The sequence below is a fragment of the Eulemur rufifrons genome, chromosome 19 (genome assembly GCF_041146395.1).
Source record: "Eulemur rufifrons isolate Redbay chromosome 19, OSU_ERuf_1, whole genome shotgun sequence".
In the NCBI taxonomy this organism is placed as follows: domain Eukaryota; kingdom Metazoa; phylum Chordata; class Mammalia; order Primates; family Lemuridae; genus Eulemur; species Eulemur rufifrons.
The window spans coordinates 113,531,792-113,556,375 of NC_091001.1; the positions used below are offsets into that span (position 1 = coordinate 113,531,792).

General features: G+C 48.7%; 2 protein-coding genes across 2 annotated transcripts in view; both read right to left on the reverse strand.

The window, feature by feature from the left end:
* The window catches only part of DCDC2C (doublecortin domain containing 2C), a 43,967-nt gene extending 37,547 nt beyond the window's left edge, over positions 1–6,420 (reverse strand). Inside the window, exons 1-2 of the mRNA XM_069493890.1 lie at positions 6,134–6,420; positions 4,221–4,272 (exon numbers count right to left, since the gene is read on the reverse strand). Of these exons, the coding sequence (XP_069349991.1) occupies positions 4,221–4,272; positions 6,134–6,420 (339 nt within the window). The remainder of the gene's footprint in view (positions 1–4,220; positions 4,273–6,133) is intronic.
* Positions 6,421–7,877: 1,457 nt separating this feature from the next.
* ALLC (allantoicase) lies at positions 7,878–23,964 on the reverse strand. The gene is made up of 11 exons (XM_069494840.1): positions 23,875–23,964; positions 22,469–22,519; positions 19,990–20,077; positions 18,868–18,993; positions 17,305–17,384; positions 16,371–16,503; positions 13,048–13,203; positions 12,549–12,622; positions 11,440–11,548; positions 9,344–9,468; positions 7,878–8,084 (listed from the first exon to the last, which is right to left on the reverse strand). The coding sequence occupies exons 1-11, from the start codon at positions 23,962–23,964 to the stop codon at positions 7,878–7,880; spliced, it is 1,239 nt and encodes a 412-aa protein (XP_069350941.1).
* Between the last annotated feature and the right edge of the window lie 620 nt (positions 23,965–24,584).

Here is a 24,584-nt window from a genome sequence, read left to right on the forward strand (position 1 = left end):
CCCAGCCCCAGAATAGCACCAGTGGCTGGTGTCCAGCACCTGTGGTGCCCAGAGGCCCCTCCTGCACCTGCCTCTGCCCACCCGGCTACTGGGTGCCAGGCTCCAGCACAGCCCCGGTCCCAAGTCAGCCCCACATGAGGGTCCTCCGTCCCTGCTCCTCCGTCCCTTCCACTCCCAGGCCCCGCCTGGCTTCCCAGCTCATGCACAAGGCCACAGGACGGCCACTCAGCCCACCCATGCCGCAGGAGCTTGACTGAATTCCCCTGAGTTGAGCAGAGTCACCTAGAGCAGCGCCTTGCCAAGCGCACAGCAACCCGAGTACTGCAGCTCACAGGCAGGTGGGATAACAGGTAGGAAAGCACCCGCTCCGCACGCTCTCCTGAGAGCTGTGCTGTACACAGGAGAGGAGAAAGGTGTTGTCTGGGTCTTCTGAAGGAGAGCGTGTCTCAGGGGTCTTGGAGGAGGGTGGGAAGAGCCCAGATGCAGCTACCAAGACCACTCAGCATCGCCCTGAACCTTGCAAAGCTTTTCATCCCAGGGGAGAACTGGCCCAGAGGCCTGGAGAAAGCAGTGAGTCTCAGGGGCTGCCTAGGAGGCGGGAAAGCCACAGTCTTCGGAGTTGGACAAGCCCGAGTCTAAATTCCCGCTCTCCCTCTTACTCCTGTGTGCCTTAGGGGAAGCCACTGCACCTCTCTGAGCAGCAAGTGTTAACGTGGAGAATGGGGGCGAGAGCACCTTGCAGAACTGCTATGAGAATTAAGTGAGAAAACATCTTATAAAGGGCACAATGTCGTACCTATCACACAATAATATGTGTTCAGTCCCACAAATATGAGAGTCCCAAACACACACACACACACACACACACAGGGGAGGCAGAGGGGCCGTTTCGGCATCTCGGTCCAATCACGGCACCAAGTGGAATTGCTCGTGTCACCCACAGTCAACTGAGGGGCCCACCTGCCCCATCTCAAGAAACGGCGACACCCGAGACCCATTTGTTCAACTACGAAATCTGGGAGGCGCTCTGGCGTCTTCCCACCCGCGTGCCCCACAGCTCGGCCATCGGCGCACCTGCCAGGTCTACCTCAAGGCCACACAGCGGACGCTCGATGCTCGCGCCAGCCAAGCCTCCGCCATCTCTCCCCGCCCACCTCCTGCCACTCCTCCCTGCCTGTGACAATCCTGTCCTCACGGCCGGCAGAGGGGCCTTTGTCAACATAAATCAGCGCTCGCCCTAACGTCCGCACCCTCACGCGGACCCCCGGCCCGAGCCCTGGCTGCCTCTCTGCCCCTCTCCCTGCGCCCCTCCCGGCCTCCCCGCACCGGCCTTGTGTTCCTCCTGCAGTTCCCCAAACACCAGGCTGTCCCCGCCCGGGACCTGCGCCTGGAGTGTCCTCCCGGATCCCTGCCTGGTTCTCTCCCTCCTGCATCGGGAAGTCACTTGACGTCAGCTCCTCAGGGAGGCCTTCCCCACAGTCACACAGCTCGATTAACTTTCATTACAGCACTTACTGCCTAATATGTCCTTGCTTTTCATTTTCTCACAGTCTCCTGGTAGAACGTGAGCCTCCCCAGGGCAGGGACCCCGGCTGTCACCTTCAGCAAAGTACCCCCGGGGCCTGAAGCCACGTGGCCCCTCCTAGGAGTTCAACAACCATTTCATGGAGACAGATGAACAACAGGGGGATGAATGCCGCCACGGCAAGTGAAAAACAGCGCCGATACCCTGGAAAGGACTCCAGGAAAAGAGAGAGAGGCCACTGCAGTTGTGGCAATGCGCTCCGACATCCGTCGCCACCGGGCACTGTTGGGCCACACATATTACTGCTGAAAGCGATGGAAGTTTTTAGAAACATTTTGGGACCCAATCCAGAAGTAAATATTACAGAGATTAAAATTATCCATGTTAATTCTGCTTCTCTATAAACACTCACTAATGAGGCAAACCTTCTCCGTGAGGGTCCACCGCACGCATCACTGTGTAAACCAGTGAAAAGGCAGAACAAATTGAAGGTCTGCTGAGAGCAGACAGGTTAAATAATTACGGGAAATTCACATGACAGAACATCGTTCAGGCATTGAAAGTCATGTTGCAGGAGACCCTTTACTACGTGAGAAAATGATCCTGGCACATAAGAAATGAAAAGTAGATGTGAAAAGAGCTCATATCACAAGGTGTGGGGTCCACTTGGACCTTTGCCTCACACAGGCAAAATAAGACTGAACATGTAATATATTGTTAACTTTCAGATGGTAATTTTTGTAGGAGATAAAGCATTAAGCCACCCCAATGCGAAAGGTCCAATAGTCTATGTCAATGTGTGTGTGTGTCTGTGTGTGTGTGTCCGTGTGTCTGTGTGGATGAGTGGGGTTCCTGCCGTCTGACATGATGATCCATAATGCCAATTTCCAGTATTGTTCCAACCACACAAAACATGCTTATTCTTAACTTTCAGAAGGAAAGAAAGAAAGAATAGTATGTATTGATAGATTCTATTTCTGGACGTATGTATTTATGTATGCGCATAGTGTGTGTTTGTGTGTATACGTTTGCTGCCTGTGCATGGAAACAGCCTGAAATGGACATGATGAGACCCAGGGTGGGAATCTTCGGGAGGTATGGCTGGGAATTACTTTCATTCTCTTCACTGAGCTTTTCTGCACAGTACTTTTGACATCTTTGTCAATGAGAACTACTGTTATAATCAGGTTTTTGAAACGAACAAAGTGGAAATTCCAAAAGGAAAATTGGGGGCAACTTTAGCCTCACAGTGTGAGCACCCCGCAACCTGCTGCACCCCTAATGAGCACAAACGGGGCCACGTGGGGGTGTAAGTGCTCACTCAGCACCGGGCGTGTCACCTAATCTCCCTGGACCAAGATGTCCTCAACTAGAAAGCAAGTTTTGGCAAGATAATCTGAAGGTTTCCTCCCCATCCTAAAACATTACCTTTTAATCATATTTTATTTAAATCACCGAAATGTTCAAAGGATGAACATAGAGTCAAACTCCAACAGATGCTCTCGAGGGTCATTTGCAGAACGGTGGCTTAGTCCCACTCCCAGCCCCACGTGGAGAGGGGTAAACAGGTACCCAGGTGTCGAGAATAATCGTGTGCCATTTCCACTCTCTTCATTAAGGTAGCCCTGAAAGTCAAGGACTGCCAGAACTGCTTTCTAGTTGGAAACTTACCCTCCTGCCCTTGGAACGTTACAATTTAAACTGGGTAAAATAATAAACTTGACTTCATTTCACTGCCCTGAAAGTGCAGACTCTTAAGGAAGCAGCTAAACTCTTGTGCAGGCAGGTGCTTGTGAATAATGCTAGAGCTGCTAGAACGTCCTTCACCGGAACACCAGATGGTGACCCACGGACGCAGGGCAGCCCAGCCTCCTTAGGACAGTGGAGGAAGAGAAACAACATTTGCCTAGTGCTGGTACTTAACCTCTATTTTATCATTTAATCCTTATAACAATCCCCTAAGGTAACAATTATCATCTCCATCCTATAGAGGAGGAAATTTAAGAATGGCAGGATTACAACATAGAGAAGTAGGTCCCCGCTAAACAGCTCACCTGTGTCACACTCCCCAAAATAAGTCCCTTTTTTAAAAAAAAGTAAAAATCGTGTTAAATTCTAAATATCAACAGGCTATCTTGCTTAAAACCTTGTGCTTTTTTTTGTTTTTTGTTTTTTTTTTTTTGCTTGCAAAAAAAGGTACATCTCTTTTAACAAAATAAATTATTATTCTTACTAAGACTCAAGTGGTGTGAATGGAATGAGAGAATGTTCTATCCTGTAGACCTTGTAAATATTTATCAGGTACGAAAATGTTGAGAACTTGGGGCAAATGTTTAAATTTAGCATTATAATTAGCATAACACTGCATAACTTTAAATAGCTTTTCCAAATCTCCCAAAACTAAAGGAAAGTGAAAAGTTTTAATAAACAATGGCATGGTGTGCCTCAAAGATGACTGTCTCCCCATGCATGGCCCTAGAACATTTTCACTAACTGCCATCACTTGGTTACCTCTGTGCGTTGACAAGTATGACAAGCTCTCACAGTGGATTCTGACTTCAAGAGCAACATGCCTTTATAGGCATTCCCTACTAAACATTGTTTTGTAAAACTTCAGTTATTCAATACTGACATTTACATGTTTACCAAATCATCCAATTTATCCCACCCTTAGTAGTTAGAAGCAAACACTTACTTCTTTCAACTTTCTCATCTTTGCAGGTTTCCTGGGAACTATATGAATATAACTGCAAAAGAAGAAAGACAAAAACATAATTAGAAGGTAAATATTTAGATAGTTTGAGCCTCTTTAGAGATGATTCTTTTTCAACATTAAAATATACAACCTCACAGCAATTTGGAACTAGAATCAAAGCCAGTCTACAATAGCAAACAAAGCTACAGTAGGAGCGTTTTCATACTGGGTATCGCCCGCACTGCCCAGTACAAGCTGACTCTTAGATAACATTGCTTTCCCCCATATAATTTTACTAAAGAGAAACCCCAGAATCATCTAGTTCAACAGCCTTTTTAACCAGGTCGCTGGAAGCCCAGAATGACAAGCCCATGGATGTTCCCAGGACAGGCCCACGTCGGAGCAGAACCCGGACCCCTCATCCAGCTACCCTGGGCCAGCCCTCCCTCCTGTCTCAACGCATTCTCACCGCTGCCGTTCTGCCAAAACCACAACCGGAAAGGAGTCACCAGAATGAAATCTGTGTACATCCCACTAACAGTTTTTGACTGTTGGGGACTTTCAGAGGGACTTCTATATTCCTCAAAAATAAAATAAAATGTTTTAAAGGACAATACATAACACCTTAAGATTTATATCTGATACACTAAGGTTTCTTCCTGATTTAAAAAAATGATACATTTGAGATTGTTGTCATTTTTGGTGGTTTTAGCAATACTCAAAGAAGGATTGACCGGGAGTTGGCAGACGGAGGGCCCGGGCAGGCACAGGCAGAGGGCAGGTGCTTAACCAGTGTCCTTCCTCGTCTGCCAACATAGAAACACAGGCCAATTTTACAAGAAATGTTTTGGGGTAAAAATTAAATATTTTTCATCATGTATGTATTGAAAAGGACTTTAAAGTCAATTTTTGCAGAAACATACTCTTTTTGTTGTTGTAAAACAACACTGAATCCTGGATTCTGGTAGGAAATTAGAAGTTCTAGATATTCATACACCCTGACTAACCCTGAAAATATAATCACAAAATCACATCTCTAGAAAGGGATACATTGTTGTCTGTGATTTCTCAGACATAACAGGATTATCATAGTAATAAATTCCACTCTAAAATGTCATGACATCAATCCAGACTCTACCTCTTTGCAACTGTGATGCCTGTGACTTAACAATTTTTCTTCAAAAACAATAGCATGCTAAAGTTGCAAATGCCATTAAGAATCTGAAACCACAAACCAGCCCTCACACCAATTCCAAAAAGAAAAATTAAAAACTCAAACTGCTCATTTAATTCACAGTATCCTTGGATTGGGAGCTGGTGTTTGGTAGAGGAAAAAAAAAATCCATTCTGGAGAATCTCACTTTTATCTCAGCGCTTGAAGAATTTCCCCACATAAAACTGTAGAAAGGAATAGTTCACAGTTAAAAACTAAGTGAACTCACAAGGAAATAAAGGACCATGAGGGAAAATCAGCTGAAATAACAGGAAGTAGGTGCAGGTGTCAATGCCGGGGTGACAGATGCAAACCACGGAGGGACAATATTTCCATGAAAGGCAAGCTGGACCAGGGAACTGTAAACACACAGTCTGGGGAGGCCCTACCTGCCCGCACACCCGATTTAAATGGCAACTGCGCGCCCACCTCTTTCTCCACCCCTGTCCGCATCCCCTTTCTAACGGTGTCTAAGATTGCCGTGGCTTGTGGATCGCAGAAGGTGTCCGGCCTGGTCGACACGTGCGCGTACCCTGCGCAGAAGCACAGGCGGGGCTCGCGCAGGGGCCCTCGGGCCACGCCTGGGCCGCTGGGCGGAGGGCAGGACACACGGCGGGACACACGGTGGGACACACGGGCGGGACACACGGTGGGACACACGGCGGGACACACGGCGCCCTCCCCGCCCGGCCGCACTCACTCGAGCTGCTTGAAGCGCTCGCGGCCCGCGGCCACGTACTTGCCGCCCGCCTGCAGCGCGTCCAGCTGCAGCACCTGGCGGCCGCGCGTGGGCGTGTAGAGCCGCCGCACCCCGAACGGCGCCTCCACCTGCTCCGACAGCTGCTCCAGCAGCCCCTCGAAGGTGGCCACGCGGCGCCGCGACAGCACGAACTTCTTGCCCACGAAGAACTGGTCGCCGTTGCGGTACACCAGGATGGTCTTGGCGGGCGTGGTGTCCACCAGCGCGTAGGGCCCGCGGGTGCCCATGGCTCGGCGCTCGGACCGCGGGAGCGACGCGGGCGCAGCGCACCGAGGCTCCCCACCCAGGCAGGGCCGCGCCACGCGCCCTGCTGCCGGCTGCGGGCTCAGGCGGGGCCGGGCGGGGTGGCGAGTGTTGACGCCACCAGCGATTGTGACCGCTGCGCCCAGGAGGGAGTGGCGGGGAACCCGCAAAGTTAGCGGGTGGCTCGAGGCCAGAGAGGAGGGGCCGCCCCCGCAGCAGTGGCAGGAATGGGGGCGCTGAGCTGGGGGCACCCCTTCCCCCTGACAGGCCCCGCGGCCGGCTGCCTGCCCCTTCGGAGGAGGTGGAGGGGCCTTGGGGGCTTCAGGACCACTGGACGATCCAGCTGGGTCGGGGTGGACGCTGCTTCACTTTTTATTTATTTATTTATTTCAAGATATTATGGGGATACAAACATTTTTTCACCTTTTTGAGCCTCGGCTTCTTTTATCTGAGCAGTAGGGAGCGTTTGCCCACCTCAGGCTGACAACCCACAGGTCGCACGTGCCAGGCTTCCAGATTACCTGCCTAGGGAAGGACTTAGGATTCACCCCTCACCGCCTGTCCCTGAGTGAAGAATCTTACCGAGTTCCTCAAATTGTCCACTTACTTAGTAACCTACTAACCTAGAAAAGGACACTGATTTGTTTCTAAATCATGAAGTTTTACTGATTGTCTTGCAAATAAAACATGCTAGCCAGCATGTTGTCATCTGTGGGCAATGACTGTGACCTCTGTATTGTCCCCTCCCTTCCCCTAAACTTTCGCATGCATTCCCACAGGTAGCAGACTCTGGAACGAGCCCAACTTTGTTGGTGAGTCTTCCTGGGTCGGTCCTCAAATTGGGCTTCCAGTAAACCTTTAACAAATTATTTCTGCCTCAACAGCCTTCATTTCAGTCAAGCCCAAATATCTTCTAGGACCCCTGGCTCAGGGTGGGTAGTTCTGCATCTTCCCCACAGGAGGAGGATTCGGGGCCGGTGAGAACCTGAGCTGCTGCAGCGGCCAGCGCAGGGTGTCTCGGGAGTGTGACGTCCAGGATGAGCCTCATTTATCCCTATTCTGGGTAAAGTGAGCCAGTCCTCTTGACCTGGGACAATGGATGAGTCTAGAAATACATTTTCCCGATGGTGTTGATGGACTTAAACAAACTTCCAAAGACAATAAGCTACATATTACCTGCTGTATCTACACACAGAAGGTACAGGATATTGATATTGCAAATATCAATATCTTGTAAAAAAAATAAAAATAAAAAGTAATTCCTTAGAGACCATCTACGATTCACAGCTAATTTTTAAACGACCAAATGCTTCATGGCAACATTAAATCAATTTGTGAGAAGACCACTTTATTAAATCACCAGGAGGCACAGGTGTTCGAACACTTGACGACCGTGACAGGGTAGTTTCCGGTGTGTAGCCAACATGGGGTTCTGGTGTGGTCAGAGGCTCGGTCTGAAGCCGGCTTTAACCGAGAACCTCATCGGGGGCTTCTCCCGGTGCCGCAGGAGGCAGATGGAGCTGGGGAAGCCCCTGAGCCGAAGGCGGCTCACTCCCCCGTCCGGGATGATGGTGAGCCTCGCGTGAGTGATGACGTCTTGGAGCTCGACGGTCAGGCTGTCGAATGAGTGACTTTGGTCGGGGGATAGCTGAAAAGAGGCAGAGACAGAGGTCCTTGTCACAACAGAGTATGCATGGCCAAATGCCCACACAGACCACAGCTTGCACTTAAGTGAAGAAGTTATTCAATGACGATAATTTGGCTGCACCCTCACCTCCACCCTTACCTGCAGTCCAGCCCTCACCTCCACCCTCACCTGCACCCTCACCTGCAGTCCAGCCCTCACCTCCACCCTCACCTGCACCCTCACCTGTAGTGCAGCCTTCACCTCCACCCTCACCTCCACCCTCACCTGCACCCTCACCTCCACCCTCACCTCCACCCTCACCTGCACCCTCACCTCCACCCTCACCTCCACCCTCACCTGCACCCTCACCTGCACCCTCACCTCCACCCTCACCTGCACCCTCACCTGCAATCCAGCCCTCACCTCTACCCTCACCTCCACCCTCACCTGCAATCCAGCCCTCACCTCTACCCTCACCTCCACCCTCACCTGCAATCCAGCCCTCACCTCTACCCTCACCTCCACCCTCACCTGCAATCCAGCCCTCACCTCTACCCTCACCTCCACCCTCACCTGCAATCCAGCCCTCACCTCTACCCTCACCTCCACCCTCACCTGCAATCCAGCCCTCACCTCTACCCTCACCTCCACCCTCACCTGCAATCCAGCCCTCACCTCTACCCTCACCTCCACCCTCACCTGCAATCCAGCCCTCACCTCTACCCTCACCTCCACCCTCACCTGCAACCCAGCCCTCACCTCTACCCTCACCTCCACCCTCACCTGCAATCCAGCCCTCACCTCTACCCTCACCTCCACCCTCACCTGCAATCCAGCCCTCACCTCCACCCTCACCTCCACCCTCACCTGCAGTCCAGCCTTCACCTCCACCCTCACCCACAGTGACCACTTCCCTCCTCCTTAATCAAAGATACTTGTAGAATATTCCATCCCACAGGTGGACACACCATTATAGCCTTAAATATGCTAGTCACTCTTTCTAAAAAAAGTAAAATATAAAGTGGAAACATTTTTCCATTTATGTATGCTTAGCACATGACAATTTTTCATTTTAACAGAATTTGATTGGAAATGCAGAAGTTGGGGGAAATAAAGCCTGTCATCTTCTTATTTAAGTGCACAGATAAGATTTTTTAAAGCTTGTTCATTTTACTGTTAAACTGAGCAGCATGCTTGGCATTGTATCTCAGTCCTTCCGAAGCGGATCTGCGTGAAACAGCCCAGACCGAGTGCCGCTGCTAGCACCATTGCACACGAACCTTGGTGACCGGAAGCAGGGCTTTCCACTTGTGGTCTGGAAGAATCCACTTGTGCTTGATCGTATCTTCTTCTTCCTGAGTTGTCAGGATACACCCGTCCACTTTACAGCTGTCGGGAGAATTGCCTATCGGAACAAAGCAAAGAGTGACTTTCTACACTGCATTTACATGGCACAGTTCAGCGTATAGGATGTCAGGCTTTTTAAATAGGACCAAAAACCCAGCAAAGAACAAGTCATTGCTCTTTCTAAGCAAAAGCAAAGGTATGAAGCATGTGAGAGAAGGAGCAACCGGTGTGTGATGGCTGGATTGCTCACGAAATAGATGAGGGTTTGTTTCTCGGAGGAGTCAGAGACTGCCTGCCGTATGTTGATGGGCTGGCACGCTTGGGTTTGCATGTACAGCATTCTCACTTTGAAAGTTGAATGTATTTGATAAGCTTCCTAAATTGCAGATTTAATTACTTGCATACTGCTATGTGGCTCATCTGAAATTATTGTGAAGCTGGAAAATATTTTCCTTATGGCATCATATTTTGTAATGTGACAATAAAAAAGAAGAAATACTGAGCTGAGTTAGCTACTTCTGAGCACCAGTCAAACACGCTGTACTCAGGATTTCTGAGTGGTCTCCATGGGAGAGCGAACGGTCCTGTTTCTCTTCTCTCTTCGGAATTTCACAGGAATCATGTGCCCAGCAGGGTTAGAGGACCTTAGGGGAAAGGTCCCACACTGTTTGTGTGGGAAGTATCTACGAGAGTTCTGCAAGACTCTAAGATCGACAGAGGAGGGGCTGCTAACCAAGAACCCTGGCAAAAGAGGATGCTCAGTGCTCACATGCCCCCTTTGTGGCTCTTCTCTTAAAATAGTGGTCTCCAAGGTAGGTAAGCATGCCCTGAAAACACAAAGCACACAGGAAGAGAACATCACTGCCGCTGTTTCTAGTTCTCTGATATATATGTGTGTGTGTATCAAGCATTGCATATTTGATACAATGTATTTGTATTGACATAATACAAGTGGGCACTGCACGCTCCCTGGCTGCCATAAGTGTCATCATGGTGTTCTGGGCAGCCATATATTCGTGACCTAGTGCAGTTGGGGTTGCCTGGTTAAGTGGGTATACTGGTTGGTACCTGGGTTTATCTAAATTGTCCCTCATAAAAATAAACATGTGATTTAAACCATTCACACAGAGAACTGTGGATTTAAAAGTCTAGTAAGACCGTAAGCAGGCATGAACAACAGGAAAAGCTCAGAGCTGCTACTTCACCTGACCCCTATGATAGGCTCTGTCAGCCACGCTGAAAAGTAAAAGGCACACCAGATCTAAAATGCAGGCTTCCAAAAATAAAATTACCAAGGCTTGTTGAAATAATTAATTTCCACCCACTACTATTGATGATGAACCTGGCCTTAAACTTATACTGTGTCTTGATAAAATAGTTAATAATGGAGTAAAGTCATAATAATTTGCAAGACATTTAAAAATCACTCATCCAAAATATGAATATAAACTGTCACCACTTATTCAGAGACAACTAAACAGTCATGAGATACCCAATCCAAACTTTTCAAAGGTCACTTAACAATTAAAAGGTCAGTAAACTCTTTTGAACTTTCTTAATATGGTACATGTATGTATTTCATAAGAAAGTAAATATAGAATATCAGGGTTGCTTGTCCAAATTTTTTTACTAATATTTAATAGAAGTGCACAATTTTGAAAATACGTAGATCACTGCCTTAAAAGTCAAGCCTGGAGAAGAAATGGTCACTCCCTTCTCTGTGAAAAGATGCCTCCCATCCCTGTTTTTCTCATAGGCTCTTCCAAATTGAATTCAGAGCCTCTACAATAAAAAGCCTTATTGAATAATGGAATCTAGTATGTTTTTTGAGGTCATCCAGTCCAACTCTGAATTTTATAAACGAAGTATTGGAGTTCAAAGAGTTCAGGTAATTTGCTCAAAGTTAGGCAGTTTGAGTGGGAAAGCCATGCCCATGGCCCAGCTGTCCTGGGTCCCACCCCCAGAGGACCACACCATCTTTAGAATGAGCGCTCCAGTCATAAGGCCCTTGTTACGGCTTTGCATTTACCTTTAAAACAGCGGGTATCGATTTCAATTTGAGTTATCACTCCAGGGTGTGCCAGTCGGAAAACCGCCCACTCACAGCCCGGAACCAGGAGCGTGCCAGTGTCATCACTCTGGAATTCAGAAACAGGTAAACTAACCTGGGTTCATTCAGGAAACCAATTCTGAAAACCAACAGGCGAAGAGGGTTGACATGTTGCACTTTATCACCCTGTTCCTTCTATCTCTTACTATAGAAGAGTGTTTCCGGTGGCCTGGCGTGTAGATTACTTTGCACGTAAACTCCCCCTTTGCTGTCACTCCTTATGTGCCTCCTCCGACTCCCAATGTCACTGGGTGTCATATGATTTCCTATGTCAGTTACAGATCCCTGCAGATGCTAATCAAAAAGGATCTTTAATCCAGCCCGTAGTCCTCTAATCAGTTTGTCGTGACCCTTCAAAGTAGATATTTTCTTGGTCAAACCTATTCTAATACACGATACACCTCCAAACCTTAGTTTCTAGAAAGGAGAGTTTATTCATTTATATCTGAAAAGCATTGGATGACATGAAATCCAACAACCCAAGAAGCGAGAAGAGGGTATTTCTGACCACATTTTCTGTGGGATTTGCAAATGAAGAGTTTTGTTTTGATCTGCTTCTTTTTGGTTTCCTTATAGCAGATTAGTTACTGGCCACAGCAAACAGCTGTGGAGACTCTGAAGCCTCCTGTCAGTGACCAGTTCACACAAGTGGCCTCATCCTGGGATATGCGGATATTAAAAATTATTAAACTAGTGGTTTTTTTCCTCCAGATCTACCAACAAATTTATTCATAACTTTTGTATCATTAAGTGGAAGATCCTTTTCTTTATTCACTGGAGAAACAGAGTAATGGAGTAGCTGGCAATGACCAGCACGTCTGGCCCTGTGGGTCTTTGCCCTGATTTTATAATGAAAACAGTAGGAAATTTGGAAAATGTGGAAAACAGTAATAAGCATGCAGAACAATGCTTAGGAGGTTTCTAAAATGAGCAAAAATTTCCTTGATGTAAAACAGGAAACAAAACCAAACTTTAAAAAAAATAAGTTTTAGAAAAACTCGAAACCATAGTTATTTTTAACTTCTTACTTCTAATACCGGTGGCCTGTCCAGCCTTCTTGCAGTTTGCCAACCGTCTGCTATAGACTTTGCCTCGCCGACGCCTACAGAAAATGACATTAACGGTAAAACCCATGATTTTGTTTTAGATGTGAGAATAAATTCACTGGCGTAATTAAATGGCAGATCCCCTGCACCTAAGCATTGCTACCTACGTTGTTTTCCTTAATGTTTCAGTAAGTTCACAAACAACCATAGGGTTAGTAAATTTTCCTTTTCCTTTTATAGCAACTACGGAGGAAGTAGTTGCTATACTGCTATAGAAGTAGAAGAAAACTAGGAAGAAAAATTGCTAATGTTGACTTATTTCATGTCAGCAAGGCATTAGATCATACACATGGAAGATTAATCTCATCTGCCCCCATGCTCTGTAATGTCCCCTGCCTGTTAAATCATTCTGACCTCATTCGGGTATTTAATGCTGGCATCCAGACTTCCAAAATAACCAGCTCCTAGAACATCATCTTACCTATCATATTGTTTGGGTGCCCAAAGTGTGCATTACTAAATCCTACACAGACACCCCCAAACGCAATGGCCACTAGGTCTTCCGGTTCTTTGGGGTCAGTTGCAGTCCAGTCTCTTTGTCCAGTGCCGTACACTCTAAGTCGTGCAATTCCACCATCTGAAAGGGGAAGTTGGCTTAGTTATTATCTGTAAAAGTGCCTATTCGTGTACCATAAACTGCAGGGCCCTCTGGTGTTCTCCAATCTCGTCTCGTGGGAGGCTTTGGCCACACCTGCCTGCTTTCTGCTTCTCAAATAGAGCAAGCCCACTGCCCCAGGGCCTTTGCACTTGTTGTTACCTTGTACCAGAACAACTGTCCCAGCTCTCCAAAGACTACTAGTCATTCTTTTTTTTTTCTTTTTTTTTTTTTTGAGACAGAGTCTCACTCTGTTGCCCAGGCTAGAGTGAGTGCCGTGGCGTCAGCCTAGCTCACAGCAACCTCAAACTCCTGGGCTCAGGCGATCCTCCTGCCTCAGCCTCCCAAGTAGCTGGGACTACAGGCATGCGCCACCATGCCTGGCTAATTTTTTCTATATATATATTTTTTTAGCTGTCTATATAATTTCTTTCTATTTTTAGTAGAGATGGGGTCTCGCTCTTGCTCAGGCTGGTCTCGAACTCCTGAGCTCAAACGATCCGCCCACCTCGGCCTCCCAGAGTGCTAGGATTACAGGCGTGAGCCACGGCACCCGGCCACTAGTCATTCTTAAGTCTCAATTTAAGTGTCACAGCCTCAGAAAAGCCTTCTCTCTCACCCTCCTCCCCCCTCCACCTGGCCCATACGTGACTCCCCAGGTTAGCATTTATCATATCTCCTTGCTTATTTACTCCAAAGCTCTAATCACGGGCTGAAATTATCCATTTTTTCCCCATTGTTTAAGTCCTTGCTGAAATCAATCTCACAAACCGAGACTATAAACTCCTTGGAGGCTACGACAGTTCCCCATCTTGTTCACTTCTGTGTCTTCCCTGCCTAGAAGAGGTCCTGGCACCCAGGAGATGCTCAAAGTTTTCCGTATTGAATGAACAACTCCAAGAAGTTCAAAGCATTTGGGAAATTCACCATAGATATGTTTGGTGCCAGTAATGAGCATTGTTAACTCCCACACAGACTCATACCAGAGCCTTATGTGTTTATTTTTACACCACCACATTCCTTAGCGACGCAGCTGAGAATACCAGAGATGACACCCACAAAATCACATAGCTTCTGCGAACCGCAGCAGCCTGAAGTCAGGTCTGCAGAGCGGCAAGGAGCTACCAAGAGCAACTCACGGTGTCTAGTTCTAACAAACTGAATATTCTTTATTTGTTTGAATATTACTTCCTAGAAGGCGGAGACAAGCATTTTTTAATATAGAAGGTCAAAATCATCTAATCAGAGTATTCTACTAAAACTAAGCCCTATATGTTTTTACATGAAAAATGTCACGAAGCTGAGCTATCTGAAAAAATATTTGTAGAACAGTGGAAGTCTTGCTATTTACAACAAGTAAAACCAGACTCCATTGGCATAAAACCCTAGAAAATTAACTGGAGGAAGTAATTGAGCAGGAGCTAGACGATGAGAGTAATTACCATGGCTGTTCCGGCTCATTGAATGTTATGATTCGCTCTAGTAGCATAGAAGATATTAATCTGTTGAATATAAAGCTGATTTTACATTTTTAAAAATAAGATTCTTCTTTACAGAGTTAATATCTAGACTCACTTTTTATCAAAACTATCAAGGAATCCCAAAAGTGCCTCTCTGTCCCCTGAGGATATCCCCTTTAAACCAACCCTCCCCCTCCCCCTGTTCGGCTACGACAGCCTGGGTCCTCTCCTCCCCAGCGGGACCTCGGAGAGCAGCCAAGGTGCTCACCACCTGGCAGTCAGCGCCCGCCAACTCAGAAAGCGCTTTTATGGGCTCAGGGACCCGTAGGTCCAATCTAGAAAACAGGGCTTCCACTATCAAACTTTTCTATACAAATGGCCAGTCAGCACGTTAAAAGATGTTCATCATTAGTCATCAGGAAAATGCAAATCAAAACCAACCACGATGAGAAACTACTTTGCATCCAGTAGGATGACTCTAAACACAAAGTCAGACCGCACGTGCTGGATGTGGAGAAATCAGAACCCTCATACCTGGCTGGGAGAATGTAAAATGGTGCAGCCATTTTGGAAAAGTCTAGCAGTTCCTCAAACAGTTAAAGATAGAGTCACCATATGACCCAGCAATTTCAGTCTTAGATATAAACTCAAAACAAATGAAAATACATGTCTGCACAAAAATATGTACACAAAGGCTCACAGCAGCATTATTTGTAAGAGCCAACAGGTAGAAACAAATGTCCACCAGCTGATAGATGGGTGAACAACATGTGAAACAGCTCAAAGATCCCTTGTCCAAAATATTCGGGACCTGAAGTGTTCCAGATTTTGGAGTTTTTCAGATTTTGGAATATTTGCATTACGAGTAGAAAATCCCAAATCCAAAATGCTCCAATGAGCATTTCCTTTGAGTGTTACGTTGGCACTGAAAAAGTTTCAGAGCTGGGAGCATTTCGGATTTCGGACTTTCAGATCTGGGATGCTCAACATGTATGTGCACACAATGGAATATCATCCAGCCATGGAAAGGAATGAAGCACTGATACAGGCTATGACACAGATGGATACTAAGTGACAGACGTCGGACACAAAAGACCAACATTATGTGATTCCATTTATATGAAATGTCCAAATAATCAAATCTATCAAGTCAAAGTAAATCAGTGGTTGCTTAGGACTAGGGGAGAGGTGGGGTGATATAGCTAAAGGGTCTGGCGTTTCTTTGTGAGGTGATAAAAATGCTTTAAAATTGTGGTGTTGGCTGCACATGTCTGTGCATATTCTGTAAACCATTGACTGTACACTTCAAATGGGAGATTTTCATGTTATGTAAATTATATTACAACAGAGCTGCTACAAAAAAAATTAAATGAAGCGAGAGTCATTTGTGCATACTGCCTCCACTGCTATCTAACGTACCTGGGCAATAGAGATTGTTGGGACTCATCTAACCTAATACAGCCTAGTTCCCCCACATCCTGATCTATCTGATAATTGTTCAATAGCCACCTATTATTGGGCAGATTAAAACAAGAATTCCTAGGGTGCAAAAGGGCAAATTACAATCCCAAAATGCGAGAGAGATCTGTTACCGAGAAGGAAGGGGCGATTCATTTTATATTTTACAAACAGGCCAACATAAAGTAAAGGAGCCGCAGAACTGGAGATGGGTCCGTGTCGCGTGTGTACCTGGGAAAATGTTGAGTCTGATGTGTGTCCATCTCTGTGGAGAATTGACGAGAAAATAGTTGTGGCTCTCCGCAGGTTTTCCTGGCTTAAGCTCTGTCATGGGGACCAAGTAACTCCAGTTGTCGGATTGTAGCTATCGACAGATATGAAGATGTTAGCAGTGGCTCTTGAGAACAATAAATTCTCTCGTCCTAGTGCGTCCGTGGGGCTTAAGGGGTGGAGATGTTTTGGAATAAAAATGCATGTTGGGTGCCTAACGGAACACTCTAACAAACATAGGGACAATCTAGCCCTAGGTTGAATAATAAAGGCCTGGGGGGTTTTCCACACGGATGGGAACAGCCAGTGGGAGATGGTGGTGGGGGCTTGGGAGTGAGGGACACGGCCTCAGATCCTTCCACATCTTCCCTCGGGGGGGTCCTAGGAGCCGGAGTGGTGACGTGAGCGTTCAAGTAACCACCGAGGCTGTTCCCACGGGCAGGAGACCTGGGCTTTCCCTAGATTTCCGCTTCCCACCTGAAGGGCCCGTTACAATATTTATGTCCTTCTCTATTACGGAGCAACACTTTTATAAAACACAATACAAACTGCTAGACAACTAAGACTTAGAAAACAACTAGGTACCAAAATACAAGCCCCAATTGTTTATTTTATTAAACTCATCAGACACAAAAGTTACTTTGTCAATGGCTATAAAAAGTATTTAAACATTCACTGTCTATTTCCAGATGTACCTCGCCAGGGGCCAGCGACACGGGGTCTCCCATGGCCACGGTGCCCCCCTCGCGGAGGGGAACGAACCACTGATGAGACCTTCGTAAGGTCACAGCGGGTCGGGAATGAGGTGAGGGACACCAGGCTCAGTGTCCCACAGAACCGCCTCACAGAGCAGTTTCCTCGCCGTCCCCCTAACCGCGACAAGCCCCAGGTGTACCTCGGCAATCGCGGCGAGCTCCTCAGGTGTGGCCGCGGCTCCTGCCCTGACTCCTCGTTCTGGGATTTTCGGCAGTTTGTCTGAAATCAGAATGGCCATTCCAGATTATTCAGGTGAGGGTTCAGTATCAGAGAGAATATACTCTCTTAGTGGGTTCTGTGGTGAGTTTCATTTTACCAAATAGCACTAAAGATACTTCTTGGCCGGGCGCGGTGGCTCACGCCTGTAATCCTAGCACTCTGGGAGGCCGAGGCGGGCAGATTGTTTGAGCTCAGGAGTTCGAGACCAGCCTGAGCAAGAGCAAGACCCTCTCTCTACTAAAAATAGAAAGAAATTATATGGACAGCTAAAAAGATATAGAAAAAATTAGCCAGGCATGGTGGTGCATGCCTGTAGTCCCAGCTACTTGGGAGGCTGAGGCAGGAGGATTGCTTGAGCCCGGGAGTCTGAGGTTGCTGTGAGCTAGGCTGACGCCACGGTACTCTAGCCAGGCTGACAGAGCGGGACTCTGCCTCAAAAAAAAAAAAAAAAAAAAAGATACTTCGTAAGTCAAAGTATCAGATGTTCAAAGCAGTAGACACATTTGTTGAGGTTCCGCAATATTTAATATATTAACACAGTGATTTCAAAAAGTGTAATATGTTTGATACTATATTTGCTTGTCAAAGTAGCAAATATGACTTCCAAGTTAGATCAAACCTCAACATATTTATCCCATCACTGGAGTTTTCAAACACTGGATCAGTGAAGTTGGACTATGATGAGGTCAACCCCAGAAACACCCCTCCCCCACTGGCACCCTTAGCAATGACATTGGGGCGATTCCCAAATAGAAGCACTCGCAGACGGCTGATGGGCTTGCTGAAATACTCCTACTGGTTCGTCACCCATTTGTCCTTAGTCACTCCTGCTTGCAAAGTGAACGTCGTGTACTGTTCAGGTACCCAGCCCTCCTTGGGAGCCTCGCGCGCAGCTGTGCACGTAGCAGTTTCGGTATAAATTTGCCGACTGACGGGATTTATCTGCCCCAAGTACGTGCATATACACACACATAATCATGTACATTTCAAAAAAAAAAATTAATTCTAAGGCCAACATCCGATGATGCTAATTAAAGGAATAAAAATAGAGCCTGCATAGTTCACGAGGTCCAGCATTCCAAGATACAGAAAGAAACGCTTTCGGTAAAGCCCACGCAGCTGCACCGCCAGGAGCACTTGGACAGCGGAAACCACGGCTGTCCCAGACCTGACTCTGCATGCTGGGGTCACCCAAGGCTCAGCCCACGCTCCCCAGAAACCTGCTCACCAAACGTGCCTGTGACACACAGGTGTGCCTCTGTGGGGGCCTGAGGAGGGTGGGAGTGATGGAATCCATATTGGGCCAAAAACACTGTTAAGCTAACTACTGAAAATCCCGGAGCACTCTACCAGGAGTCCTAGTCCTAGAGCTCCATCACAGTGAAGGGGCTACAGGCAAGCTGCTGAACCTGTCCGGGTCCTCCTGAGAGGGGGCCGTGGGTCCCCACAATTCCCCCCCGGGGGACAGTGCTGCCTCAGGCACCTTCTTCCACGTTCGCTGCTTGAATCGACATTCGAGGAGGGTAACTTCCCTCGAAGTAAGAAATGTCCGCGTCGAAGCCCCGGACGATTCCTGGTATCCCCAGACTGATGACGCACCAGTCGTGACCTGGGCAACACAGGGGACAGGAGAGGCCCCGTTAGATTGACAGCAAAGGGGGAAGCGTGTGATTGGACAGAACTAAAACGACAATCGCCACTAACAGGAATGCCCTCCTCCCAGCACGGAGAGACGTGTGCAGGTTCACTCAGCGCAGGCGCCTTGAGCTCGCTCTGACCTGGCCACAGGTGCGGTAACCCCTTAGGGGTTTCCCCGGCACCCACCCAGGATGCCCCGCCTGGCCCCTGCCAGGGCCCTTAGCGTCTCGGAGTAAGTAGTGTGCCACCGTGTAGTTCCTGGCTGTTTGCTGTCAGATATAGACCCACCCTAAAATCTCCAGACTTATTAGATCTACTGCCTCGAGTACTATAGAAATTCAGAAAATTAGAAATATCCAATATTTCTGTAATACTTGAGACAGGAGCTTTTAAAAATCCAGTTATCAGCCTAATGCCTGGATGAGTTCACTCTTAGGCATTTCATCACCCCCAAAAGGAGTGTTTTGATTGAGACTGATGAGTAGCAATGAATAAAAACAGCATCTTAAGGTGACATAAAAGGCACTGGAGACAGATCTTGCTTCAGTTCCAGCTTATCTTGCTGGCTGGGCCGAGGCAATGCATCTGTTTCCATGGCGACTGAGCAGGGAGAGGAACACCTGGGGCAGAGGGTTGCTGTGAGGACCCACTGCACATGCCCTTGCCAAATGCCGTCTGCCACGCTGCTCCACGGGCCCCTGATCTTCCCTTCCACGCACGGCCCTCACCAGTGCTCTCGTTCCCTAACAAAGCGTGTCCTCCCTCCTCTGTGCCTGGTGGTGCGTCAGCAGCCAGGCTCACGCGACCCCTTCCTGACTTCCCTGATGCTCAGGGGGGAGGCCCAAGAGCGCGGAGCATCCCAAGGCACCATGTTAAAACTGACCCAAAACAGCCACTAGCTTTCCAACAGCCCCTGTTCTTAAACTGCAGTGTTGAATGCGCTCGGACGAGCAAATCTTCTCATTACCTGGTGTCCTTTTCCTCCTGGTCTCCCATCCGTCCATCCATTTCCCAAACTCAGTGTATTCGTGTTCTTTAAAACTTGGGCCGTCGCTCTAGAGCAAAGATGTATAAGTGGATCGTTAGCATCCTTGCGACAGCCTGGGCTCCCCGCACACCACCTTCTGCCCACGGGGCCGGGGGAGCCATGCACAGGGGTCGAGGGACGTCTCTGCCCCCCACCGCGTGCACAGCTGGCCCACCCCAGGTCAAAGGGTGCCTCCCCATTTGGCACTGCCTTTGGAGTAAGAAATTGTACTGCTTTGTGGGCCTCGACACCCAGCATGGACCACTGGGAGCAGGGGGTGAGAACCACACCCCAGGGAACCCCACGGGCCCACAGTGTTGCAGCTGCAACCGACGTGGGCACTGAACGAGTACGAGAGGCCGGTTACCCTCCCAAGCTGCCCAGGGGAGACTGTTTAACAAGCAATCGGCCAAAGTCACATGAAGAGTGAGTGGGTGCTTGGGGTCCCGCTGAACACCCCAACCCCACGCCCGGCTTCCCTGCACCCCCAAGGCAGCGTGCGGGCTCTAGTCCCGTGAGGCCGGCACTGAGCCTCCTCCCACCAAATGAGCCACGGTGGTGTGGGCGCAGCAGTTACGGGATGGCTGGGTCTGTACATATCTACGTGGATGGAGCTCACAGATAGTGAAAAAAGCCAGTGCTGAGTACTTTATGACAATATGTATATACATTTAAAAATATAATACCATTATATATTTGTGGATATGTATATATTTATTTAAATGTATAGAATACATTAGAAGGATGCTCTGTTATGGACTGAATGTTTGTGTCCCCCCAAAAGTCGTATGTGGAAGCCCAACCTCCCAGGTGATAGCTTTGGGAGGTGATGGGGCCATGAGGGTGGAGCCCCCGTGACGGGTGGTGCCCTTACAGGAGGAGACCGGCGAGAGCTCGCTCCCTCCCTCCCTGCTCCCTGCCACAGAGGACACAAGGAGAAGCCAGCCTGAGGCCCGCCAGACAGCAGGCCGGCCGGCACCCTGATCTCACACTTCCAGCCTGCAGAGCTGCGAGAAACAAATGTCTGTGCTTACGCCGCCCGGTCCGTGGCATGTCGTCACAGCAGCCCCAGCGGACCCGAGCATGCGCTGGGCTTAGAGTGGCGCTAAATCTCTAGAGGGCAGGAGTGAATCAGCACTGAAGCTGGAGGCGAAAGGGGCTTTAGCTTTATCTGTAATTTTTTTTCAAAAAGGAGAAAAAAATATATATATATCGTGATTTTCAAGTGTGACTGCATATACACATGTGTGTATATATATGTGTGTGTGTGTTCATGTATGTGTACATATATATGCTCAAGTGTAAAACACAAGGAATGGGTCCCAATCTCTCTCCATCCCACCCCAAACCCCTCCGCAGCAACCGCACCCCACAGCGGGGGGCACGCTTCAAACCCTGCTGTCCGCACTTGCGTACGCAGGGGCCTCTTTTGCTGCCTGGGTGTGGAGCCCTGGCTGGTTCTTTTTAGTAGCCATATCACGTCCATACATGGAAGAGACAACGTCTTTAACTCGTTCCCTATCGATGGACATTTAGGTTGGTTATCTCCCTTCCAAATAATATAAGAATCAATATTTTCTATATATCTTTGCCTATTCGTGCAAATGAAGGAAATCTGCAGGACAGCTGGGTCAAGGTGTGTGTGCCCTGAACTTTCCCAGGGATGAGACACAGGGTAAAATAGTAGCTGCTTTGGCGTGTGCTAGCTGTGTGACCTGGAACAAGTTAATTACCATTTCTGTTCCCATTTTTATTTTCATCCCTCCTGAAGAATAAGTAAGTTATATGCGTAAGGTGCCTTTACAAAGCTTGCTCAGGACCTGGTCACGTCCTGCTCAGACGGACAGCAGCCACTTCACTAGTGTGGCCGAGGGCCACGGCCCACAGAGGAGGCCGGGAGGCCTCGGCCGCAGCCACGCCGGCTGCACGCAGGCACGCACTCTATGTGCGTCCACATTGGTCTCCCTCGCAGAATCCTCACCCCACACGGGGCACGGTGAGAGACCAGGACCCCACCAGAGCTGCCTTTTCCTCCCTTTTGTCAGTAATCTCTCCATTTTCAAAGTTCGATGTTTTGCACTTTTATAATTAACCAGGTAAAACGCTTTCCAGAAACTTCAAGACATGGACCAGTTTTCCCCCCATCACAGATTATGAAACCCACATGAGTCAGAAGAGCAGTATTTGGGCACCTCAGTGTTCCCCCATAAAGCAAGATGGCCCCAAATTCCTTTGTCTCTCTCTGTTTCAGCCTGGGCTGATGCTGGGGTGCACGTGTTTCTAATGTTCTCACGCACTAATTCGCTGGGACACATGGCATGATGCCCACCCCAAATATACTGGCAGATGTTAATTAACATGGTGTCATAGACCACCCTACAGCCAACACTTGACGCTGCAGAACGCCAGTTTACAATACCTTTATGAGGTTTTCTGCAGGAGCAAAAAAGTCATCTGTTGCAAATAAAATCTAGACAAAGAAAGAAAGAAGTAAAGATAAAATAACTATAAATTAAAAATCATTTTATTTCATTCCCCAGTGAAACACTACAAGATGCAGTAAAAAGAAACGTGAAATTGCCATTAAGCCGCAATGCTTTTTAAGTGTTTAGATTTCACTGTCCGCGTCCTCCAGTCTTTTCTTCCCACCCTTTTTTCTTAACCCTCTCACCACTCGGATGTGAAAGGACTAACTTCTTCCACTTAGGAAGCAAAGAAACCCAACTTTCTTCTTTTCAAGAACCAAAGCCTTTGTGATACTTTCACAGACACAATAAGGACACACACACACACACACACAACCTACACTGGGTCCCACCTGGGTCCCACGGGCTCAGGGCTCTTCCCCGAAGGTTGCCCTGCAGGTCAGCTGTCTGGTGATTCAGGGACCAGGGCAGGAGGTTTTCGTGAGTGAGGTGGGCTGCTACTGAGCCTTCCCAAAGAAAACAGGTGTAAATTGGATTTCCCCGAGCAAAGCGGGCTGTTGGTCACCGACCTAACCTGGAGCCCAGTGACCACTGGGGACACTGCCCTGGTCTCTGGCACCAGCCCAGGTGCCCAAAAGGCAGGAGAGTACCCAACTGTCCTGGAGCTGCCCGCTATGCTGGTGGCAGAGTGTGGGGGCGTCACTGCTGTGTTGGGGTTGACCTGCCACCTGGAAATCTCTCGGGTTTCCAAGGGCAGGTGAGCGGACACATCCGGGTGACCAGATCGTCCCTGGCTCCTCAGCTGAAGCCCCAGGGCACGCGGGGCCTCTCCGCCTTCTCCAGACCCTCCCCACAAACAGCTGGTGTGATCCCGACACAGACCCAGCTGGAGTGGGGGCCCCCTGTGCTGCAAACGTCGCTGCACCAGGCCATTGCCTCACCCGCTGGAACTCGACCCATCCCCGCCCGCTCCCCCAGCGCCTGGCCTGGCCTTGGTCCCGGTGCTGGCCGGGACTTCACCTCTGTCTCCCCCATGGAAGTGAGCTTCCTGGGGCGGGCACCGGCCTTTCCTTTACCGCATGGAGTCCCCTGCGCCCCGCACCTGGGGGCTTTGGCACACGTGTGTACCGGGTTCTTCATGTGGTCTCTCCCAGCCAGAGCGGGAGGACCCCTGATCTACACCGCGATGAAACACGGAGGGGTGGGGTATGCTTTTCACAAATGCACGATGTCTTCAAAAAAAAAAAAAACCCTTAAGGCAGCGCTGCCCTTGCTCGGAGTCTTCACGGACTTAAGGTGCATTATCGGGAAGTCTTTTCTGCTACGGCTTCTGCAGGCAGGTCGTCCCTCCCGCCGCCGCCGCCGCTCCCACAGGGCTCTGCACGCCGGGACCGCTCACCTTTCCTCCCACGGACTCGGACGCCAGGTCGATCAGCTGCGTGAAGTCCAGGAACCGGGTCAGTTTTCCCTCCCTCGGAGCCTCAGCCATGCCTCCTAGGAGAGAGAAGGGCGGCTGGGTCAGCCGGGCCGGTGGCAGGGACCGAGGGTGGCCTGGTCCCGCTGGGGCTGCCCACGCCGCGGTTCGGAGGGTGCGAGGTCAGGCGGGGATGTAGCTTGACGTTCCGCCGACCGGTCCGCTCCGTGCGGCTGACTCGGAAGGCGACTGTGCAACGGCGGAGCGGGGAGCGGGCAGCAAAGCTTCCTTCTGAAGAATTTAAGAATAGAATATTGCTAAAGTATACAAATCCGACCACCACAAAATGCAGAGTTTTGTTTCAGTATTTAAAAGGGGGAAATTATTTTAATTTAGAAAAGAATAACTCGCTTTTAATAGTCCTTGAATCCATTCAAAAACACCCTTATTGGCCGGGCGCGGTGGCTCATGCCTGTAATCCTAGCACTCTGGGAGGCCGAGGCGGGTGGATAGCTTGAGGTCAGGAGTTCGAGACCAGCCTGAGCAAGAGCAAGACCTCGTCTCTACTAAAAATAGAAAGAAATTATCTGGCCAACTAAAAATATATATAGAAAAAATTAGCCGGGTGTGGTGGCGCATGCCTGTAGTCCCAGCTACTCGGGAGGCTGAGGCAGTAGTAGGATTGCTTAAGCCCA

What these genes read in the sequence shown, in the direction of transcription:
- ALLC (XM_069494840.1), bottom strand. Translation starts at nt 23,964, where the DNA reads ATGGCTGAGGCTCCGAGGGAGGGAAAACTGACCCGGTTCCTGGACTTC. An exon ending in CAGGAGGAAAAGGACACCAG is followed by an intron (nt 18,994 to 19,989) that starts GTAATGAGAAGA and finishes TGTGTTGCCCAG; the next exon opens with GTCACGACTGGTGCGTCATC. An exon ending in CGATACCCGCTGTTTTAAAG is followed by an intron (nt 9,469 to 11,439) that starts GTAAATGCAAAG and finishes TTGTTCCGATAG; the next exon opens with GCAATTCTCCCGACAGCTGT.